General features: G+C 48.9%; 6 protein-coding genes across 6 annotated transcripts; 2 read left to right on the top strand and 4 right to left on the bottom strand.

The window, feature by feature from the left end:
- Positions 1-1,585: 1,585 nt before the first annotated feature.
- Positions 1,586-4,004, bottom strand: N7509_012593 (Multicopper oxidase type 2; the record flags this gene model as incomplete). Its single annotated transcript, XM_056637230.1, has 4 exons — positions 1,586-2,969; positions 3,176-3,301; positions 3,358-3,528; positions 3,592-4,004. 4 exons carry the CDS (start codon positions 4,002-4,004, stop codon positions 1,586-1,588), a joined length of 2,094 nt encoding a protein of 697 aa, XP_056483260.1.
- A 1,594-nt stretch (positions 4,005-5,598) lies between these two features.
- Positions 5,599-9,797, top strand: N7509_012592 (putative SH3 domain protein (Cyk3); the record flags this gene model as incomplete). Its single annotated transcript, XM_056637229.1, has 5 exons — positions 5,599-5,601; positions 5,669-5,842; positions 5,902-6,883; positions 6,960-8,861; positions 8,983-9,797. The coding sequence occupies 5 exons, from the start codon at positions 5,599-5,601 to the stop codon at positions 9,795-9,797; spliced, it is 3,876 nt and encodes a 1,291-aa protein (XP_056483259.1).
- Positions 9,798-10,208: 411 nt separating this feature from the next.
- On the bottom strand, positions 10,209-11,606 carry N7509_012591 (putative exopolyphosphatase; the record flags this gene model as incomplete). The annotated part of the gene is made up of 1 exon (XM_056637228.1): positions 10,209-11,606. One exon carries the CDS (start codon positions 11,604-11,606, stop codon positions 10,209-10,211), a length of 1,398 nt encoding a protein of 465 aa, XP_056483258.1.
- Positions 11,607-11,955: 349 nt separating this feature from the next.
- N7509_012590 (uncharacterized protein) lies at positions 11,956-13,821 on the bottom strand (the record flags this gene model as incomplete). Its single annotated transcript, XM_056637227.1, has 4 exons — positions 11,956-12,227; positions 12,287-12,867; positions 12,937-13,136; positions 13,213-13,821. Coding segments are annotated over 4 exons (1,662 nt in total), but the record flags the coding sequence as incomplete, so codon positions are not given.
- A 497-nt stretch (positions 13,822-14,318) lies between these two features.
- N7509_012589 (uncharacterized protein) lies at positions 14,319-14,996 on the bottom strand (the record flags this gene model as incomplete). Its single annotated transcript, XM_056637226.1, has 1 exon — positions 14,319-14,996. One exon carries the CDS (start codon positions 14,994-14,996, stop codon positions 14,319-14,321), a length of 678 nt encoding a protein of 225 aa, XP_056483256.1.
- A 1,153-nt stretch (positions 14,997-16,149) lies between these two features.
- N7509_012588 (phosphoglycerate mutase-like protein) lies at positions 16,150-17,066 on the top strand (the record flags this gene model as incomplete). Its single annotated transcript, XM_056637225.1, has 4 exons — positions 16,150-16,185; positions 16,234-16,578; positions 16,633-16,792; positions 16,855-17,066. The coding sequence occupies 4 exons, from the start codon at positions 16,150-16,152 to the stop codon at positions 17,064-17,066; spliced, it is 753 nt and encodes a 250-aa protein (XP_056483255.1).
- Positions 17,067-17,645: the final 579 nt, after the last annotated feature.

Genomic DNA, 17,645 nt, shown 5'->3' with positions numbered 1-17,645 from the left:
ACTTTATACATGATCGTCTGGTTATGTTTTCCCAGGAGCTTGGTTCGATCAGAATGAATCTAGACGGCCTATGGGTCCTCTCCAGTGGCACATGGAATCAAAGTACTGAAAATTTTCAATAACTTGCTTGTACTCGAGAATGAGGGTAACGTGGAACAGATGCTCTTCAGAGGTGGAGCTTCTCTACGGCCTGGTGGGTTAGCTTCGGCTCGGGTAGTACTCCGTTCAAGCGGGATTTGACTCTGCCATGTCTGCTAGAACTTGACCAATGGAACGGTTACCATGGTCAAGGGTATGTCAGATGGGAAGCTGCGATGTTTTTCCTGTTAAACTGGGCCCGAACGGCGGAAATATGAGCCGAGGCATCTCATTTCCTTGGAATCGTGTCGAAACCTTGATCTATCTCTTCAGGTCGACAGAGGTACGAGTGCTCCCGCTGTCAAACTGCTGTTTGCGGATATAGCTACCACCGGCCCAAGGAAGGATGATTGGAAAGGGGAATCCGGGATACAGTACCCATAGTGTATGAGCTAATTAAAATGGGTATGGGTACCTTAGACAGGAGTCAGTTACAACTTCTCGTCGGCGTCGCTGGTTTCAGAAGGTTGCACCCGCAGGCTTCCTTGTATGTCACGTGATCGACAAGCCCTTCACTTGTACCTACAACTTTTCCCCTGTGTACCTCGCAGAAAATGAAATTACTGGATAGAAGCCAGGATAATAAATAATTTCACTTTAATTGAATTAATAACTCTTCTACACTTGGGAGAAAATCACAATTTTTATTTTCAGGCGTTCAAGTTCATCAAGGATAGTCTACGGATAAAAATATACATATGGCTAATACAGGGTCTAGACTGGAATGAATGCAACGATGAACTGATGTAGTATATCAGATGTAGATCTTCTAAACCATAAGCTATGGAGATAGCTCTATTATAATATTGAATACGTCATCATTTAAAATTTTATCGTGGCTTGAGACTTGAGTGGTTGGGCGAAGCCCGGATTTCATCTAATTTAGATTCGGCACGTTTTCTTTTCCACCAAAAAGAGCAAAAACAATGCAGATATTTTCTGAATACTTAGAACATGGGAAAATACAGAGAGAGAAAGTTGTAAGAAGGGATATAAGCGGGGACAAGAGGCTTATTCCAAGGAAATCGCCGATTTAAAGCGAAATCCAGGTGCTTAGGAGCGCTAGCTCTTTGGGTTGTAGAAGCTAAAGTGATCTTTAGACTGAAAGTCAAAGTTCTAGCGCTAGGTGCGATAAAGAACAGGAATCAAGCACGTCAAGGAATCTTCCGTTAGACGCTACAGCGGATCGACATCGATCGACGTGGGTGGGGGTTGGGTGGGTCCGGGGCTGCGGACCGAGATTTCAACTAAAATAGTAGATGCTACGAAATGTAACCAGAGAGATACCACACGCGGACTAAAATACTGACGATAATTTATTTATGATATTGTTCTAGTGCAGATTTGGCAATGTAGCTGGGCTTGAGGAGAAAAAAATATTAGTATAGGTATTATGTTTTTGAATGGTTTTGTCAGAAGTTTGAGATCTTGTCATATCTCAAATGATTTAGATGTCGCGATCAGACTCTTCAACTCGCTCAGAAATCTTTTGACCAATAAGCTTCATGAGTCCGTGGCGAACCTGGTGCCACTCGCCATAGTCCTCAATCTCGGATGTGGCTTCCGGTGGTGTGGGAGGGGTGGCTTGAGCCGGAGATGGCAGGGGGCTTTTAGTTGACTGAGGGTTCTGAGGAGGAGGTTTGGGAGAGGTTGTAAACGACTGCTGAGGCGTCTGCGGGGCACTTGGGGTCGCGAGGGGAGTTGAAGCTGCTGTTCCACTGCCCGGTGTGGGTGTCTGGGCGTGGCTCGACCAGAACGAACTCATACTCGCACTCTCTTCTTGATCCCCTGCCTGGTCTTGACCAGAGGCCTGGCCCTGACCGGAAGTCTGGTCTTGACCGGAAGCCTGACCTTGACCCCCGCCTTGACTTTGACTGGCACCCTGACCAGAACCTTGGCCAGCATCTGGACTTTGATCTTCGCCGGCTGGAACCCGTGGCCACGCATCAACACCATCGAGCAACGCGACCGCCATGCCATTGGACATGTGCGTCTCAATGTGACAGTGAAAGAGGAAAGGACCAGGGTTCACAACCTGGTATCGGATGATCATCCAAGTCGGACCGTTGGCACCCTGAGTGACAAAAGTATCCCTCATTTGAGGATTATCCAGCTGGAAGAATTCGGGGTGTTGAGCGATCGCCTCGTCAGTGGTTGCCCAGTTGAAGGTACCAGGACCAACGCCGAGAATGAAAGCTTTGTTGGAGTGCTTATGCATGACATGCGGCGCTTGAGTGGCTGGCGTATTTGGCATGTTACCTAGCTGAAGAAGTAAATCCACCCAGGTGCCATTCTTAGTCTGGATGGTGACTTGGCTGGCAAGGTTTTTCTTGGCATTCAGATCATAGAGAATAGGGTCATCCCAATTAGCCATCATGTCGTAGAGAGGACCTCCAGAGGCGGTCCAAGTGTAAGATGAGCCCCAACGACCAAGGGTTAAGTTGACCAGTTGATCAGCGTGGCGAGGGACCGACACAGGAGGATACGGTTGAATAGCTCTGTTATTCAGAGGCACAACCGAGGCAGATGTGTTTCTGCCACCATAGTCCACATAGGGAGCGGAGGGGCTGGTATTATCGGAGCCTTTGTATCGCATAGTGGCAAAACCGGAGATGACTTGGTCACCCTGTGTGTCGGGAATGCGGATGGTGTAGTCTTTTGGGGGCTTGTCCAGCTTGATCATTGCAGCGTAGCGCTCTCCACTGAAAATAGAAAACGTCTCTGCAAGTTGCGGCTCAATGTATGCGCCATCAACCTCATAGATGTACATTGGGTGCTCATCGATGGAGAACATCAATGCCTTCAGTGCAGCCGCACTAATAAGCTTGAGACTAACCCATCCAGCTTGAGGATCAACTTCAATGATTTCATGGAGGCCAACAGTAGGGGTACAGGCAGAGTTCAAACCCCCCTGGAATTAACTCTGGGTGAGTAGGAAAGTTGCCTTGAGTTTCATATATGGGAGGGAGGCAGCTGTGATTGGAAGGCACTAATTAGCAAATGAATCGGCGACAGTATTTTAGTCCGTGAAACTTACCCTTTATCTGTCAAAGGCTGGTTGTTGATTGCAGTGCTTAGGTACGGTAGCTCAACGCTGGAAATATTTGCAGTGCCAGGACAATACACAGACCCGCGACCGTTGACAAGGATACTGTCAGAGCATCTGGGAATCGTTAGTTGTGGATGAATCTAGACACTGATATGATGCGCTAAACTCACATTATGTTGACACTAGTATCTTCTTGAGCCTTCTGATACTCAGCTGCGGTAAGGTGATCCCAATCAGACAGCATAACAAGTTGTGGGTTCTTCTCTGCGGCTTTCATTGCATTGATATCGGCAGGGTTGCTTGAGATAAAATGGAAAGGATCGGGTGTTCCGGCAGCCGGACTAAAAAAATAAAATTAGCTTGACATTCGATAGGCGCACTGTTTGCATAATGGAGCTTCTGACCTGATCCAGATGGGTCCGTATAGCCCGTCCATGAGCTCGGCCTGAGCGTGAGCATGATACCAGTAGGTTCCATATTGAGTTGCCTTCCACCTATATGTCCAGCTATGACCCGGCTGAATTGGCTTCTGGGTAAGTCCAAGGACACCATCAGACCACGGTGTACCTCGCTGCTCAATTCCATGGAAGTGAAGTGAGGTATTGTAAGGAAGATTGTTGTGAACAACCACTTCAACATCGTCACCTTGTTCTAATCGTAGCTCTGGACCAGGGAATTGGTCATTCATAAACACCATCTCTCGAACATTGCCATCTGGGGCACCCTTTTGCCAAGTCAAGTCAAGATCAAAGTGGACTTGCTTGGCCAACGCCAGAGGGGCCAGGCCAGTGCTGGCTAGAGCCAACAAAGTCCTCATTGGTGCCATGGCAAAGAAACAGTCTGCAATTGCAGGTAGTATCAATGCCCACTGAGTGAGTGAACAGAGAGCTGGATACTTTGAGGAGGTAGGCGACAAGGCTGAGTTTGATCAGCTAGCGTTTAGCCGTTGAATTATTAGTACCACTTGGTAACTGGGGCACCCAGAAAGTTTTCGAAGTTGTGGGGATTATGATGATCGCTTTGAGGCATGTTGGAGAAAGAACGGAGGATATTTATCCGCCACGACATTAATTCCTGAGCCCCTAGAATCGAGTTTGCATTTTTTGGAAAAATTGACAGAAAACCGACTCCGGCCTGTACTGTTTGGTTAAATTGCAAAGCAGAGAGATAAGAGCCGATAATGGTCCCCTGCCCCAGGGTGGAATGTAGAGGTGGCCGATTGAGAATTGCCAGAAGAAACTAGCCCAAAGGCCAACTTGGAGATCCTCCGGGAGATCCAGAGAAGCTGTCCCTGACTAGGCTTTTCTGAGCGATACCCGCCGATCAACTCCATGGCATGGCTTTTTCTTTGCAAGGCCACAGGCTGCCCTATCCGATCGTGTATTGTTCGGAAGTGGCTGGGGATTCCTCGGCCACCGTCCTGGAATGTTCGCCATGCCTGATCCGGCATTGTAGGGCCGTGCAGCAAAACAAATCCCGGCTTGGGAAAGGATCTGCTATACGTGCAAGCATTTCATGGGCCGTGAGGTCTGGACTGGAAAAAATTCAATCAAATTGGCGCAACACACATAGTCAAGCGTGGCAGCGGTCATGAAAGCGGCTTGGAAAGCGATTGAGTTAGCTGTGCTAGGAGAAAAGTAGCTTCTAGAAGCGGAGGATTTTGAAAGAGAAGTTGGCGAGAGAGGCAGTATGGCCTGCCGCGCTATGTTCGACCAAGGTAGGACTGAAAAGTGTCGTTAGCAGATCCTTTCTGGATAGCCCTATGCAGGTGTTTTGTTAGTTTTAAGGTTCACAATGAGTGGTGATGTTCCAGTGAGATCGACAAGCAGAATGTTACCAATGAATTCTGGGTGGATGTGGTCGGTTTTTTGCATCAAAATCATAACAATCATTGGGCACCAATACTATGATGTTTGATACTAGCGGGGTGAACTAGTGGAAGCGGGCTGGGGGGGCTTGGTTTGCGACGAACGTGAACCATGGATCCGACGTTGAGCCGCGCAGGGGGGATTGGGAGGCATTGGGTTTGGGCTTCCACATTGCTCTTACAGAATAGTGTCAAAGTAGTGAGAGGCGTGATAATTCATTCCAGCGACCTACAGTTCTCAAATAATATAGAATTGTTCGAGTCACTGCTCAAAATCAGTCTATTATAATATATTGGTCCTATGTATACTGGTAAGCTGCCCCGGTTGCGCTGGAAACTTAAGCTTATCGCGATAAGAAGCCCTCCACCGCTAGACCCGATCGGGCCACCACGTAAACAAGAAGACCCTCGGGCCTCACCGAACCTCTGGAGTTCCCTTCTTCCTCCCCTCCTCCCCAGTCGCATTCGCCCTCTTCGTCTTTTTCGGCTCGGTTGGTGGGTCGGAGCCTCGTCTTTCTTTCTTCTGTGCGCTACACCGTCAATCATGGTTGCCTGAGTCGAACTTCCTTCAGCGGCCGTGCGTTACCTTACCCCATCTGACTCCCACTCTCCAGCTCCAGCTACACCTGCGACAGCCTTACCCCAACCTGCCAACAATTGACCGGCCTGCCACGAACAATTCCCTCGCGGAGCCCTATCCTGACCGCCAATTCTCTGTAATCGACTTGCGCCGTCCATTATTCCCTGTTAAGTCAGCATCGAACCTATCGGGATGGCATCCAACAGCGGTCAGTTGCCGCCGCGGTTTCCGTGTTGGTGTCGAGCAGTATACTCATGGGGAGGAGAGACAACAAAAGATCTGGGGTTTGTGGAAGGCGATCTGATCGAATGTCTGAACGCCGGGGATGGGCAATGGTGGATGGGTCGACTACGTCGTGACAGACGAGCTGTTGGGCTGTTCCCCTCCAACTTTGTCGAGCTCATGAGTGAAGATTTTGTGCCTATCAGTCGAGATACCAGTCCCATGGTGCTCTCCGGATCTTCTCCCATCAACAATCCCACATCGGCCCCGAAGAAGACGAAAACCGTGTTTCGCAAGCCCTTTCAGGCTCATAGGGAAGCATTATCGCCAGCCTCGAACTTGGCGCGAAGTGGATCGAACACACCCGTTAAGAGCTCAATTCCTCAGACACCACCTCGAGATGGAAGTACCCCTCGGAGTGTCAAGCCTTTGCGCACACATGCATCTGCCGTCAAGAATCAAGGTTCAGTGTCCCGGCCGTCCTCTGTATCTTCGCGACCCTCATCTCGTGGGGTCTCTCCCATTGTCTCCCCCCGTGCATCAGTAGAGCCAGAGAGGTCGCCTTCCGCTCTGATAGCCCGTGGAAGTATATCGTCGTCACGGCCATCATCGCGGCCCGTTTCTCGAGAAGTTTCCCCAATGGTATTGCAAGAACCAGAGCCCGAGCCTGAGCCCGAACGTGAAGACTCCCCCCCCGCCGCCGCCCCCTCCTCCGCATCGAATCGCACTGCAGCGTGGCCCGTCGCACTCTCCTCAGCCAAATCACTCTCCTCAGCCAGCTGTATATTACCAACAGCCCCATTCTCCACAGCCATATATGAATTATCAACCACCTCATTCTCCACAACCACCTGTGCACTATCAGCCGCCCCGCTCCCCGCAACCGCCTGCACATTATCATGCACCCCGATCTCCACAACCACCTATGCATCAACCACACCGACGAATGCATTCCCCACAACCTCCTCCGTCCAGACCTCGGCAGCCCTCTCGCTCGCCCACGCCTTTGAACATGAACGATCGATATGTGATATTTGCACGTACACCCTCCCCCGGGGCACGCTCAACGCACTCGGCCCATTCTGCTGTTTCGGCACAATCAGATGCAAATGGAAATACGCCCTCTCCGTTGAGAGATGCCATGGAGGATGTAATGACTTCCCTGCAAGATATGGGACTGCCTCGCCAAGCTCCTTCGCCTTCCCCACGCCAGGCACCCTCGCCATCACCACCGCCGGCTTTTAACAACCCTTGGTCAGGAGATCCTTATAATGAAATGAATGATCGAACGCCCCCAGCAACCAGACGCCGACCACTAACTTCCCTTGGATTTGATGGAGAGCCTGTACAAAGTGTGCCAGTACATCGCAATAGTGTATATTCTCACGATCATTACATGGATGGGCCTCCGCAACTCAACAATTACGTTCAACGAATGGAAAGCCGCTTGCGCCAGTTGGAAGACCAGAACCGGTCGCCTGAAGATGAAGATGGCCATACTGTGGATGATGATGTGCCTCCTCCGCCTCCCCCCAAGCACGCGACTTATCATCCACGCAACAACTCAATCCCGGCGCAATATCCCCACCTGCGTGGCCGCTGTTCTGGACAAGATATGAGGAGCGATGCCCTCAATCGTACTTTCACTACTAAGTCTAGTGCTACAAGCTCCAGTGGTATTCAAAGTATTGGAACCAATGTGACTACCAGCACAGACAAAACAAGCCAAAGTCTGATGAGTGGTGCATCTGCCGGGGGCTTTAGTGCGACCAGTGCCGGTAGCTACGCACGACGAAATGGTGGATATGACCGACCGAACACTGCCATGGACAGCTTTCGCTCTCGAGGATTTAGTGATGCTGGCAACCCAGAAAGGCCAGAAACCCCCATGACCGGTGTGTCTTATCATTCGAGTCACAACACGTCCCGCCAAGGAGCATCCTCTGCTATTCCGTGGTCCTCCGTTGATCATGATACAGGGGATTCCGGCGGTGTATTCGGTGGCCTTTCAACCCCAAAAACCAAAAAACAGGGGTTCTTCAAAAAGATTTTCGAATCTGCCAAGACGGGTGCCGCGAGTGCAAGAAGTAGCATCTCAGTTGGTCATGGCGGGGGGACCCCATCCCCAACCAAAGGCAACAGGGCGGCAGATGTAGTGTCGCCCCTCACCCCTCATTCTACTCGTGAGACCGCTCGTGATATGGGGCCTGGGGCTAGTCCTATCGATTGGGTTCAGGTTCGACGTGATGTCAACCGAGCATCATCCCCCAGTCGAAATGAGAGAGTTGAACGCGCAGAGCGATGCCAAATGATGGATCATCCGGTGATCTATTCAGTCGAGGAGTTGCAAGATACGGCCGAGGGCGACGAGAACATTGATGGCTTACCTGTCCACGAACCGACGAATTTCCATGCGGCTAACATGAATCTTGTCGACAAAAGTGCTCGTTTTATCAGCAGTCTTCCCCCTATGACAAACTCCATGAGCCTTGCGCAGGGTTATATCTGTCGTCCCTATAAAAGCGATGTTCAACGACTTCGCGCTATATTTACTTGGGTAAGCGAGAAGATTGCCTGGGAAGAGCCTTTGGATGGCCTGGAGGTTGATATCAAACGGGTCTTGCAAGCCAAACGAGGAACCCCTGAAGAAATCGCGCTGTTGGTACACGAAATGTGTGGTGCTGTTGGTCTGCATTCTGAAATAATTCACGGCTATCTCAAGAACCCAGGTGACGTGCTCGACTTGGAAAGTCTATCTCGTCCAAATCACTGGTGGAACGCGGTCCTGGTCGATGAGGAGTGGCGTATGATGGACTGTGCGCTAGCAAACCCAACGAACCCCCAAAGGAGCCGCTTCGTCACCACCAACTCTTCCATTGCGGAAAGCTGGTATTTCTTGGCCCGGCCGCTGCAATTCTGTTATACCCACGTCCCACTCTACCCCGAAGAGCAGCACATTGTTCCTCCGGTTTCGCCTGATGTTTTGCTAGCACTTCCTGCTGTCTGTCCGCAATATTTCAAGCTGGGGACCCAATTCCCGGACTATGATACAAGCTTGATGCGAATTGAAGGACTGGAGTGCATGCATATATGCCTGATTGTCCCCCCCTGATGTCGAATGCGCAGCTGAAGTTGAGGCACCTGCTTTCGCTTGCGATGCCGATGGTGACTTCTTTGAAAGTGGAGACATTTTGCGCAAGCGAGCACTTGTCCAGCCTGACTGGTTTGGTGGACAAAAGCGAATTACCGTCAAGGCCGTTCTCCCCGGTGACGAGGGCCAAGGTGTCTTGAAGCTATATGCCGGCAAGAAGGGCCTTATGCACTCGAGCAAAGATATTCCCCATCCCTTGGCATTGGCCATTCCGATCATGCACACAGGAGAAAACCCACCATATGACTTCGTCCTCCGCCATCCCACGCCCCATGCGCAGCGCCATGATCTTTACATCATGCAGCCGCAGTGCTCACGTCTCGCTGTGAATAACACCTTTGTCTTCGCTGTCCGCCAACACTCGGCCTCGCCGTCGACGCCACCAAAGGAAGATTATTATGCCCAAGGCCGTGCTTCCCCGTCGTTGTTCAACCGTCCCTCTAGTGCCCTCAGCATGGTATCTAGCACGGCCCCGTCCACCATTTCGAGTAACTCCAACGAGTTCTCCGCCTCCACATCGGCCATCTCATCTTCAAGATCTGCTTCTGGGCGTGAAAAACCAGCGAAGTTGGCCATCCAGTCCCCATCCGGCAAGATTCTTCGTCTCACCCGGAAGGCCGACCACATGATCAGTACTGAAAATACCGGCAACTCGGTTACCGACGCTGTGGCCGAAGGCAGTGTTTGGGAGACAGTAATTAAGATTGGCGAGCGCGGTACCTGGCGTGGCCTGGTCCTTGCTGACCGGGTTGCTCGTTGGTGCGTGTTCTGCGAGTGGGAATGCGTTTGATATCATAGCTTGGAGATGAAATTCAAGCATCAACTATGATATAACAAGTGGAGCGGTTGTTTGATCTTTTTTTTTCCTTTTGAAAGTTTTGCATCTTCTGCGTTATATTCTTAGGCGATCATTTGCGTTTCCTATCTCTTTTCCTTTTCTCCTTCCATACTGGCATTCGCATCAGGTCGGCTTGGAGCGTTGCATATATTGCATTTCCATTTTGTGTTCTATTTGCAAACATATTTGCCTCGCCTGTTGGTGTTTGGTGTTCGGATTAATCGGAAATTTCATGAAAAAATCAAACTACATTACACTGAAAACATATCGAATTTCCTCAATGTCTCAGAGTGCCTATCGTCCGTATTCGTAATCTCTTACAATCTCATATTCTATATTCGTATTTTCGTAAAAGCTCATTTTTCAAAGCTTTGCCACTGTCGAACGAAGCATAGGAGCCACCTGTTTCCTGCTGGCGGTGGAATTTGTCTGTAGCCAGAGTCGACTCCAGAGATCAGCCTCTCCGTCTAGACTGGATGTAATCTCCTCGTCATGGAGCTCGGTTATCTCCTCATTCACTGATTTCCAATTTTCAAGGCCTAGTTCCGATGAGGCCTGTTCAATAAAAGCATTGATGCTATCAATGGCGATGCTTTCATGTCCGGCGGCGCCAATGAACAGTTCACGGGAAAATTGGTCATTTGCGGATGTAAAAGAGGACATCACAACCACAATATCGAGTTGCTTGTTATCTGCAGTGGCAAATTTCTTTGTTCTTTCCAAGAATTCTTGAGAGCCGCCGGCTTTTTGGATAAGCCAGGAGATTGGTTTCACCGAAGAGCAAAAGCCCAGTTTGAGACTCGTCTTCGATGACCGTGTTGTCTCAGTCCAATCCTTGTAATCACGGTCCAAGATCTCCTCAAATGTCAAAAGTTCAAGACTATTTTTCTTCGCGGCCAGGATCTGTTCATAGAAGCTCTCCATCTCCCAATTGCCATGGACAGAATCCACAAACGTTCGCAGGAATTCTACAGATCGAACATCGACATCCGTAACCTTGCCCTCAGCAGTCAAGTTTGAGGTATCAATAAGTATGGCAGCCAAAGAAAGCTTTGAAATCTGCACCATTTCCTCCGCAGACGAGGTCTCCAAGCATGCAGTCCAGAATCCACTCGACTTCAACTCATCCGTGATCAAGGAAGAGCATGATCCCGGACCCGGCTTAATGATCATCGGCTGGCCTTGCGGCAAGGCATCACGCGGCGGAACAAAATCTTCATCAACGTGGTGATCAATACACCCCACCGTGCGGAAAGAAACCTCTTCCAACCCCGCCACCGACCCTGTGCCCTTCTTCTCCCCACCGCGAATCGGCATAGCATTCCAATCGACCATAGTCGCGTCCGCGATAATTTTATCCACGCCCGATCGCCCGTTTATGCCTTGCGCAAAATCCGCCACCGTCACAAGGTGTTCGCGCAAGATCTTCCCAGCAGATTCGGACGCGTTTTCAAATCGCTCGTCGCTGTTCAGCGCGGGGAAATTCGTCGATAGCCATAATGCGGTGACGAATTCTGGGCGTAATCGGTAAAGCTCTGAGCCGGCGGGGACATTTGGGAGGTTAATGAGAGGGATGTGGGGTCGTGAGGTTGTGGTTGGGCAGCGGTTGTTGGCGCAGTAGGAATAGATGATGCTGGAGATTATCGAGTCGAGGTCGGCGGAGGGGTTGCCTAGTACGTAAATTGGGGGTTCGGGCAGGCTGCCTGCGAGAAATGCGAGATGTAATTGACGGGCATTGCGGAGGAATTGGAGAAGAGTCATGGCGAGGGGGAATTGGAGAAGGAGGTGAGGAGAGAAGAGGAGAAGAGCAAGTTAGGATGGTGGAGGTGCAGTTGAAGTTGAGTTGATTGCCTCGGCTGAGCTGTTCTACGTCATTGCGTCAACTGGCCAGTTTCCAACCCGATCGATAGTTACTATTAGTATACCACTCATACATTTCCAACCCTTGCTTTTATTTATCTATTATTATCCCCTTTGAATAATTTCCTTCTAAGTTGCTAACTATTCATATCGAAGTACCGGAACGTTTTGAAAGAGAACATGGAATTGGCACTAAAGGCTTGAAAGGACATCTTATACGGAGTAAATATAGTCTAGCTGCAACTAATAATCATGCGCCAATGGGCTTATGTTCACCTTGGGAGGAATTTAGTACATCTGGTTGAGCTTCATCAGTCCCCTGGGTGTTGTAAATAGAATCAGCCGGATCCTCAGACCTGTCGAGAACAGGTCCGATATAGTTCTTTTGACCCCATACTAGATACCAAATGGCTGAAACAGAAACAAATCCCACGAAAACCACTGAGGCATAATTCATGGTATCTTTTGTCACCACGGCTGATGTTGGCATTGAAAAAAGCGGGAGAGCGAGAAGGGACCAGCCTAGGGAGAAAATGATTAGAAAGATGGTACTTTGGACGGAGGGATATGCATTTTCTTACATATACAAACGATGTTGCAGAAGACCCCGAGAGGACCAAGATTGAAACGGCCTTGCATGACATCGCGGCGCTTCCGAAGAAGCAAAGATACAGTGACCGGACAAGCATAACTCAGCGTCAGAAAGATCACCCCGACACCAGAGAAGGCGTTGAATGCCGCACTCGAGCCAAAGTATATCAGTCCAAGAAGAATTTCAATCACCATTCCCAGAATCATGGCATTGAGAGGAATGCCGAGACGTTCATCGACCTTTTTCCACCATCCAGAGCCAGGAATCGCGCCGTCTCGTGCGAAGGCCCAGGTGCACCGCGATGTCGCCGTTACACAACCAATCCCACAAATCAAACCCAGAACCAGGAGTGGAATGAGAAGACAAAAGGCGCCGACCGAGTTTCCGGTGGCGGACAGCATGATAGTTGGAACCGGTTGTCCGGATGGAATGTTGGCCAGCATGGGGATATCAGGAAGGACGAATGCAATCGGTAAAAGAAAGGCAAGACCAGCGAACATGTTAAGCAATACTCCTCCGACGATTGCTCGAGGGACCTGAATTGCCGGCTGGCGGACCTCCTCACACATGCTGGGGAATTGCATTAGCTCAACGATTCGGACATTGAATCAAACACTAACGGCGAGAGGGAATACTTACGATGTCACCATTCCTGAAGCTGAAAGACCATAGGCGGCTTGAAGAAGACCAATACAGAAGGACCAGCCATCTGGCCATTGCGACTGAGGCTCGAAGGAAGTGAAAACCCATTTTGCGGACCTTCTACCGTTATGCGCGACAACGAGGATCGTGATGAGGATAGCGCTGACTCCAACGAGGGTCCAGAAGATAGCGAAGGTCTAATCAAGAAGGGCAATACAGAAGTTAGTCACAAAAGAAAGAAAGCTATTAAAAATTCCGGAGAGTGAAGCACACCTCAAGTTGGGTGAGCCACTTATTACCAAAAGCCGGGAACGCATGGCAGATAAGGGTAATAGCAACGAAGATGAGGAACGACTGGTAAGCCTGGAAGTCTTCTGCAATGCCAGCGCCGGATGAAGTTTTGAAAACATTAAGACTCTCCACGAAGAAGAGCGCGGTCGCAAAGTTGACCGCAAGTGTAATCGTGATATTACCAGCAACGTAAGACCAACCGCAAATCCAAGCTGTGACCCGGCGACACCATTTAGGGGAGAGTGCGAAAGTCTGATAGTAGACTCCACCAGCAGTAGGGTAAACAGATGTTATCTCTGCTAGAGAGCTAGCTACACACAGCATGATGAGGGAGACAAGAACCCAACCCCAAACCATGTTCGCTGAGCCACCCCCAATTATTGAGTATGACATGGTTGTCGAGAGTCCGTATGGTACTGAAGCAAGAATAAAGCACATGAATACCACCTGCCATGTTGATCGATTCCGTGATAGTTCTGCAGTGTATCCGAGCGCTTCCAAGTTTGAATCAGCAGTTGGCTTGTCTGACAATGAGCCTTTTCGTATCTTTTCTGCTGTCGACATGGTTCCTGATCGAAAAGGAAAAGTAAGCTAGCGAAGATTGTTGCTTCTGTTAAGTTTTGTTGAAAATAGGGATGGCCGGATAATGATTAACTCGCTAAGTTTTGGAGCATACGCCTCGGTATTAACTTGCCTTTGGTACACGAAATTTTCTCCGAATCTTTGCGCGAATTTTGGTAATAAAATACTGTTCTGGGGCAGCATGAACAAGAGGATTGATTAACTCCGCAGAGACCCACCTATTGTGAGGGGCGTATATGTATTGTAAAATCAAGATTTCGGTAGGATTTGTCTCACGAAATGAGTGGTTACTACTTAGGAAGCTAGGTCCGGGCCAGTTACTAACTGATTAAAATCGCTAATATTCTGATATGGCTTTGAGTTTCGTCATGCAAACATCTAACATTCATCTATTTGGGAATCCGATCTGACTAATCTGAGTGGATGGGAAGTTTTTGCCTATCAAAGTCTGGAAAAGGTCCTTTTGCTCTCTATGTCTTTATGATTTTGGTCTTCCATAGGGATTGTCAGAAGATTTCGTAATTTGGAGGAGAATCAGAAACTTCCTGGTAGCGTGGCAGATTTCCCGTGAAGATCATCTCATCAATATGAGCCTCGGCTTTATCAACAATCCTCAAAGGAAACGACGCGTTGAGTGCGGTGCGCATAGGTTTCCGATCCACCAATTTTCGACTAGACGCGTCAAATGTGTCCTCGCTTATCAAAACATCAAGCTTCAATCGATGCTCCGTGGTAAGGACTGTTCTATCTTTTCTCGGAAAGGTGAACTTTTCTTGCAGTGATTGCGGTAGAGAATCCGGTGACAAAGATTGAAATTCGGAAGTTGATGGCTCAATCCCCGGTGCAGGATTGACCACACTGGGGATATTCACTTCAAATGCAATGTCGACTGCGGAATCCTTCTGCTGGTGCGTTGGGTTGTTGGCCAGGATCGGATTGTGTAGTGTCCCCCAATACCCTTTTTGGATACCGTTTGATAACTCGCGGACGGATGATGTTTCTTCGACTGATTCGTTCTCTGGATAATTCTCGCCCCCTGGTCGGCTTTCTAGCGTTGCCACTTCCTCTATACGCCATCTGAGACCGCGTATAGCCACACATTTGAATTCCGTAGAACGCCCGGCCGGCGTGGCAGTCCAACGGAGAAATATCTTTGCAGTGATAGAGAATGTAGAGTCTGTCATTCCAGTGCCATTTTGCGAGAGAAGAATCTTGGTGATCCAGCTTGAGTTCGGATAGATTCGAGTATGTTGGATGGAGTCTTGCTCAAGCAACGTCCGGCGTCGGAGAAAAATTTCCTTGCTTGTTCCGATGAGATCATTTTTTTTCTGTTACCATCGTAGCAATAAGAAAATATGATATTCTTCCAATCCCTGTGATTGTCGTCCCTGGAATGTTGGCGAGAATTGGCATATAGAAAGGGATTTTCTGGATATTTTCGACATGGCAGCCCTCTGGTAGAGCAGGTAGCCGCAGAGACAGCTCCTCAATGATGGAGCAGGATCGAGTGATATAGGATTTGTTTGACTGGTGTTTTGACAAGAGATGGCTGTAAACGCGGCTCAAGATATCATCGCTACCATCAGCGCTATCGCTGACCCTACTCGACAATCTTTGGATAAGACAAACTCTGATGTGGCACGGCCGACTCAGAGCTGTTTTTTTCGGTCTTGAAATGATGGCGGAGGCGAGGATGGGCTGAGAAAGACTGTCTCCTTTGAAATTTGTGTAGAGATCATGGCTTGAGGGAAATTCCAATCCCAGGTGCACAGTTTCCATAGCTGTGATGGCTCTTTAGAGTCGGAAGGTGTGATATATTAGCAGGAATCAAGCTCATGGCGGATGGACGTGATTGATGATTGTTCGTATGTTGCGTATATTCCAGTCAAAAATACTCGAGATGGTCAAAGATCCATACATCATGAGGGGATATAAGGTCCACTCCTTTCGCTAGTCCGAAATTGGAAGCCAAGGTGCTTAATTAGAGTTTGAGGTGGGGCCGGCTCGGCAAGACGATATCATCAATAATACTCCGAGGAGTACTGGTCTGACACGCAGTATCTACCGAGTAGATACTTACCGAGTTCTCCTTATAGTCAAAGGGTCGAGAGAGAATTCGCCGGTTCTCGGCTGTAAATTGCGTTTTCTAGTGTAAAAATAGTCACTGTACTTGCTACATTATTCAACAGTTCAAATTGCGCGCACTAAGTGTCGTAAGCATTCTAACCTGTTCTTTCGACTAAATATTTTCCTTTTAAGTCTGTGCCCAATTTTCTCGGGCTCCATCGGCCTCATCCGCTCCTTGCCTTTGAACAGAGAATCGGAAGTACCCGAGCAATGGCACCTAAGCTTCACCTTATCCGACATGCCCAGGTATTTTCCCTCCGAGTCAGGTTCTAAATGGGGGTTAACAATACATAGGGCTACCATAACCTCGGTCCGGAGTATTGGAATCTCATCGATCCTCTGCTCACCGACGAAGGGAAAAAGCAATGTTCGGAATTAAGCCATAAATTTCCTACTAAAGCAACGATTGATTTGATTGTTACTTCACCCATGCGACGTGCTATATACACTGGCATAGAGGCATTTGGTTCGATTTTAGAAGGCAACCCGAAGAAGAACATCATCGCGCTTCCGATCCTGCAGGAAGTGAGTGATCTCCCCTGCGACACAGGGAGTGAATTGAAGGATCTGCTTGTCGAAATCGAACAAAAAGACCTCCCGGTGGACTTAGGCTTTGTGGAAGAGAATTGGTCGGGAAAAGTAGAGTCACGCGGCATTATTGAGAGAAACATGTGCTGATAGTAAGAAAAATAGTCCGGGAAATATGAACCAACCTCTGAAAGAATCCGGGATCGTGCTCGCGAAGCAAGATGCTGGTTGAAAGAACGACCGGAGTCGGAAATTGTTGTCGTCAGTCATGGTGGCTTCCTACATTTCCTGACAGACGATTGGGAAGACGGAAATAAATTTGAAGGTATCCTTCAAACTCATCATCTGCAGAAGTTCGCGATTTTCAGGCTGACCTGATATTTTAAGGAACTGGGTGGGCAAATACTGAGCTCCGAACCTATGAATTCGTGCCGCAGAAAGAAGATCCGGAAAATAACGATAATGCTTCAATCCAAGAAACTATGGAATCCCGTCAACGACGGGGTAAGTATGACTCAAGGCCGACGCCTGATTACCAAAAAGGATTATACACTGTGATGCTACAAGCTTGGGAAGAGCAAGGCTGCCCCATTGGCTAAGTTAAAATTAAAAGGGATTGTGGCAAAATCAGAAGCCAAATCATCATATCTCGTGTCTCTATGGCCTTGCACCCAGTTGGTGGCGGGGCATGTCCATATGTACTCTCCTTTGACCCCGACAGATCTTGCTTCAATGTCGCAAATATCCAATCACATTCGAATAGCTACAACGGAATTTAAATTCAATTTTCAATTTTTTTTATAGAACGATTAAGTGTAAAATGCTGAGCCAATCGTATTAGACCTCATCGGTTCCAGTCACGTGATCGGACGTCTCCAAGATTTGCGAGAACGAAGGACTCTTTTTCTCAGATCAACCCGAATACAGAGCCGAAACCCACATTTTGAGTCTCCGCACGGTCTTAGTGCACTCACATATTGCATACTCATGATTTGTCTCGCGCTGCGGTTCCAATTTCAGTAACCCCCGCATCCTAGGGCCGACTCGCATGCCCGTCCGCCGAACTACCCCTCACTGTATCAATGTCGAGGGTTCCTGGTTAAAACCTTCAGGTCTCTAGTGTCAAAGTTGTTCATATGCCCACAAACCACCCCAGCGGTGTGAGTGCTGAAAAAGGT

This window comes from Penicillium cosmopolitanum (genome assembly GCF_028827165.1).
Source record: "Penicillium cosmopolitanum strain IBT 29677 chromosome Unknown utg000011l:1.0-3548175.0:1.0-3550911.0, whole genome shotgun sequence".
Lineage (NCBI taxonomy): Eukaryota > Fungi > Ascomycota > Eurotiomycetes > Eurotiales > Aspergillaceae > Penicillium > Penicillium cosmopolitanum.
This window is presented reverse-complemented; position numbering and strand designations above follow the sequence as displayed.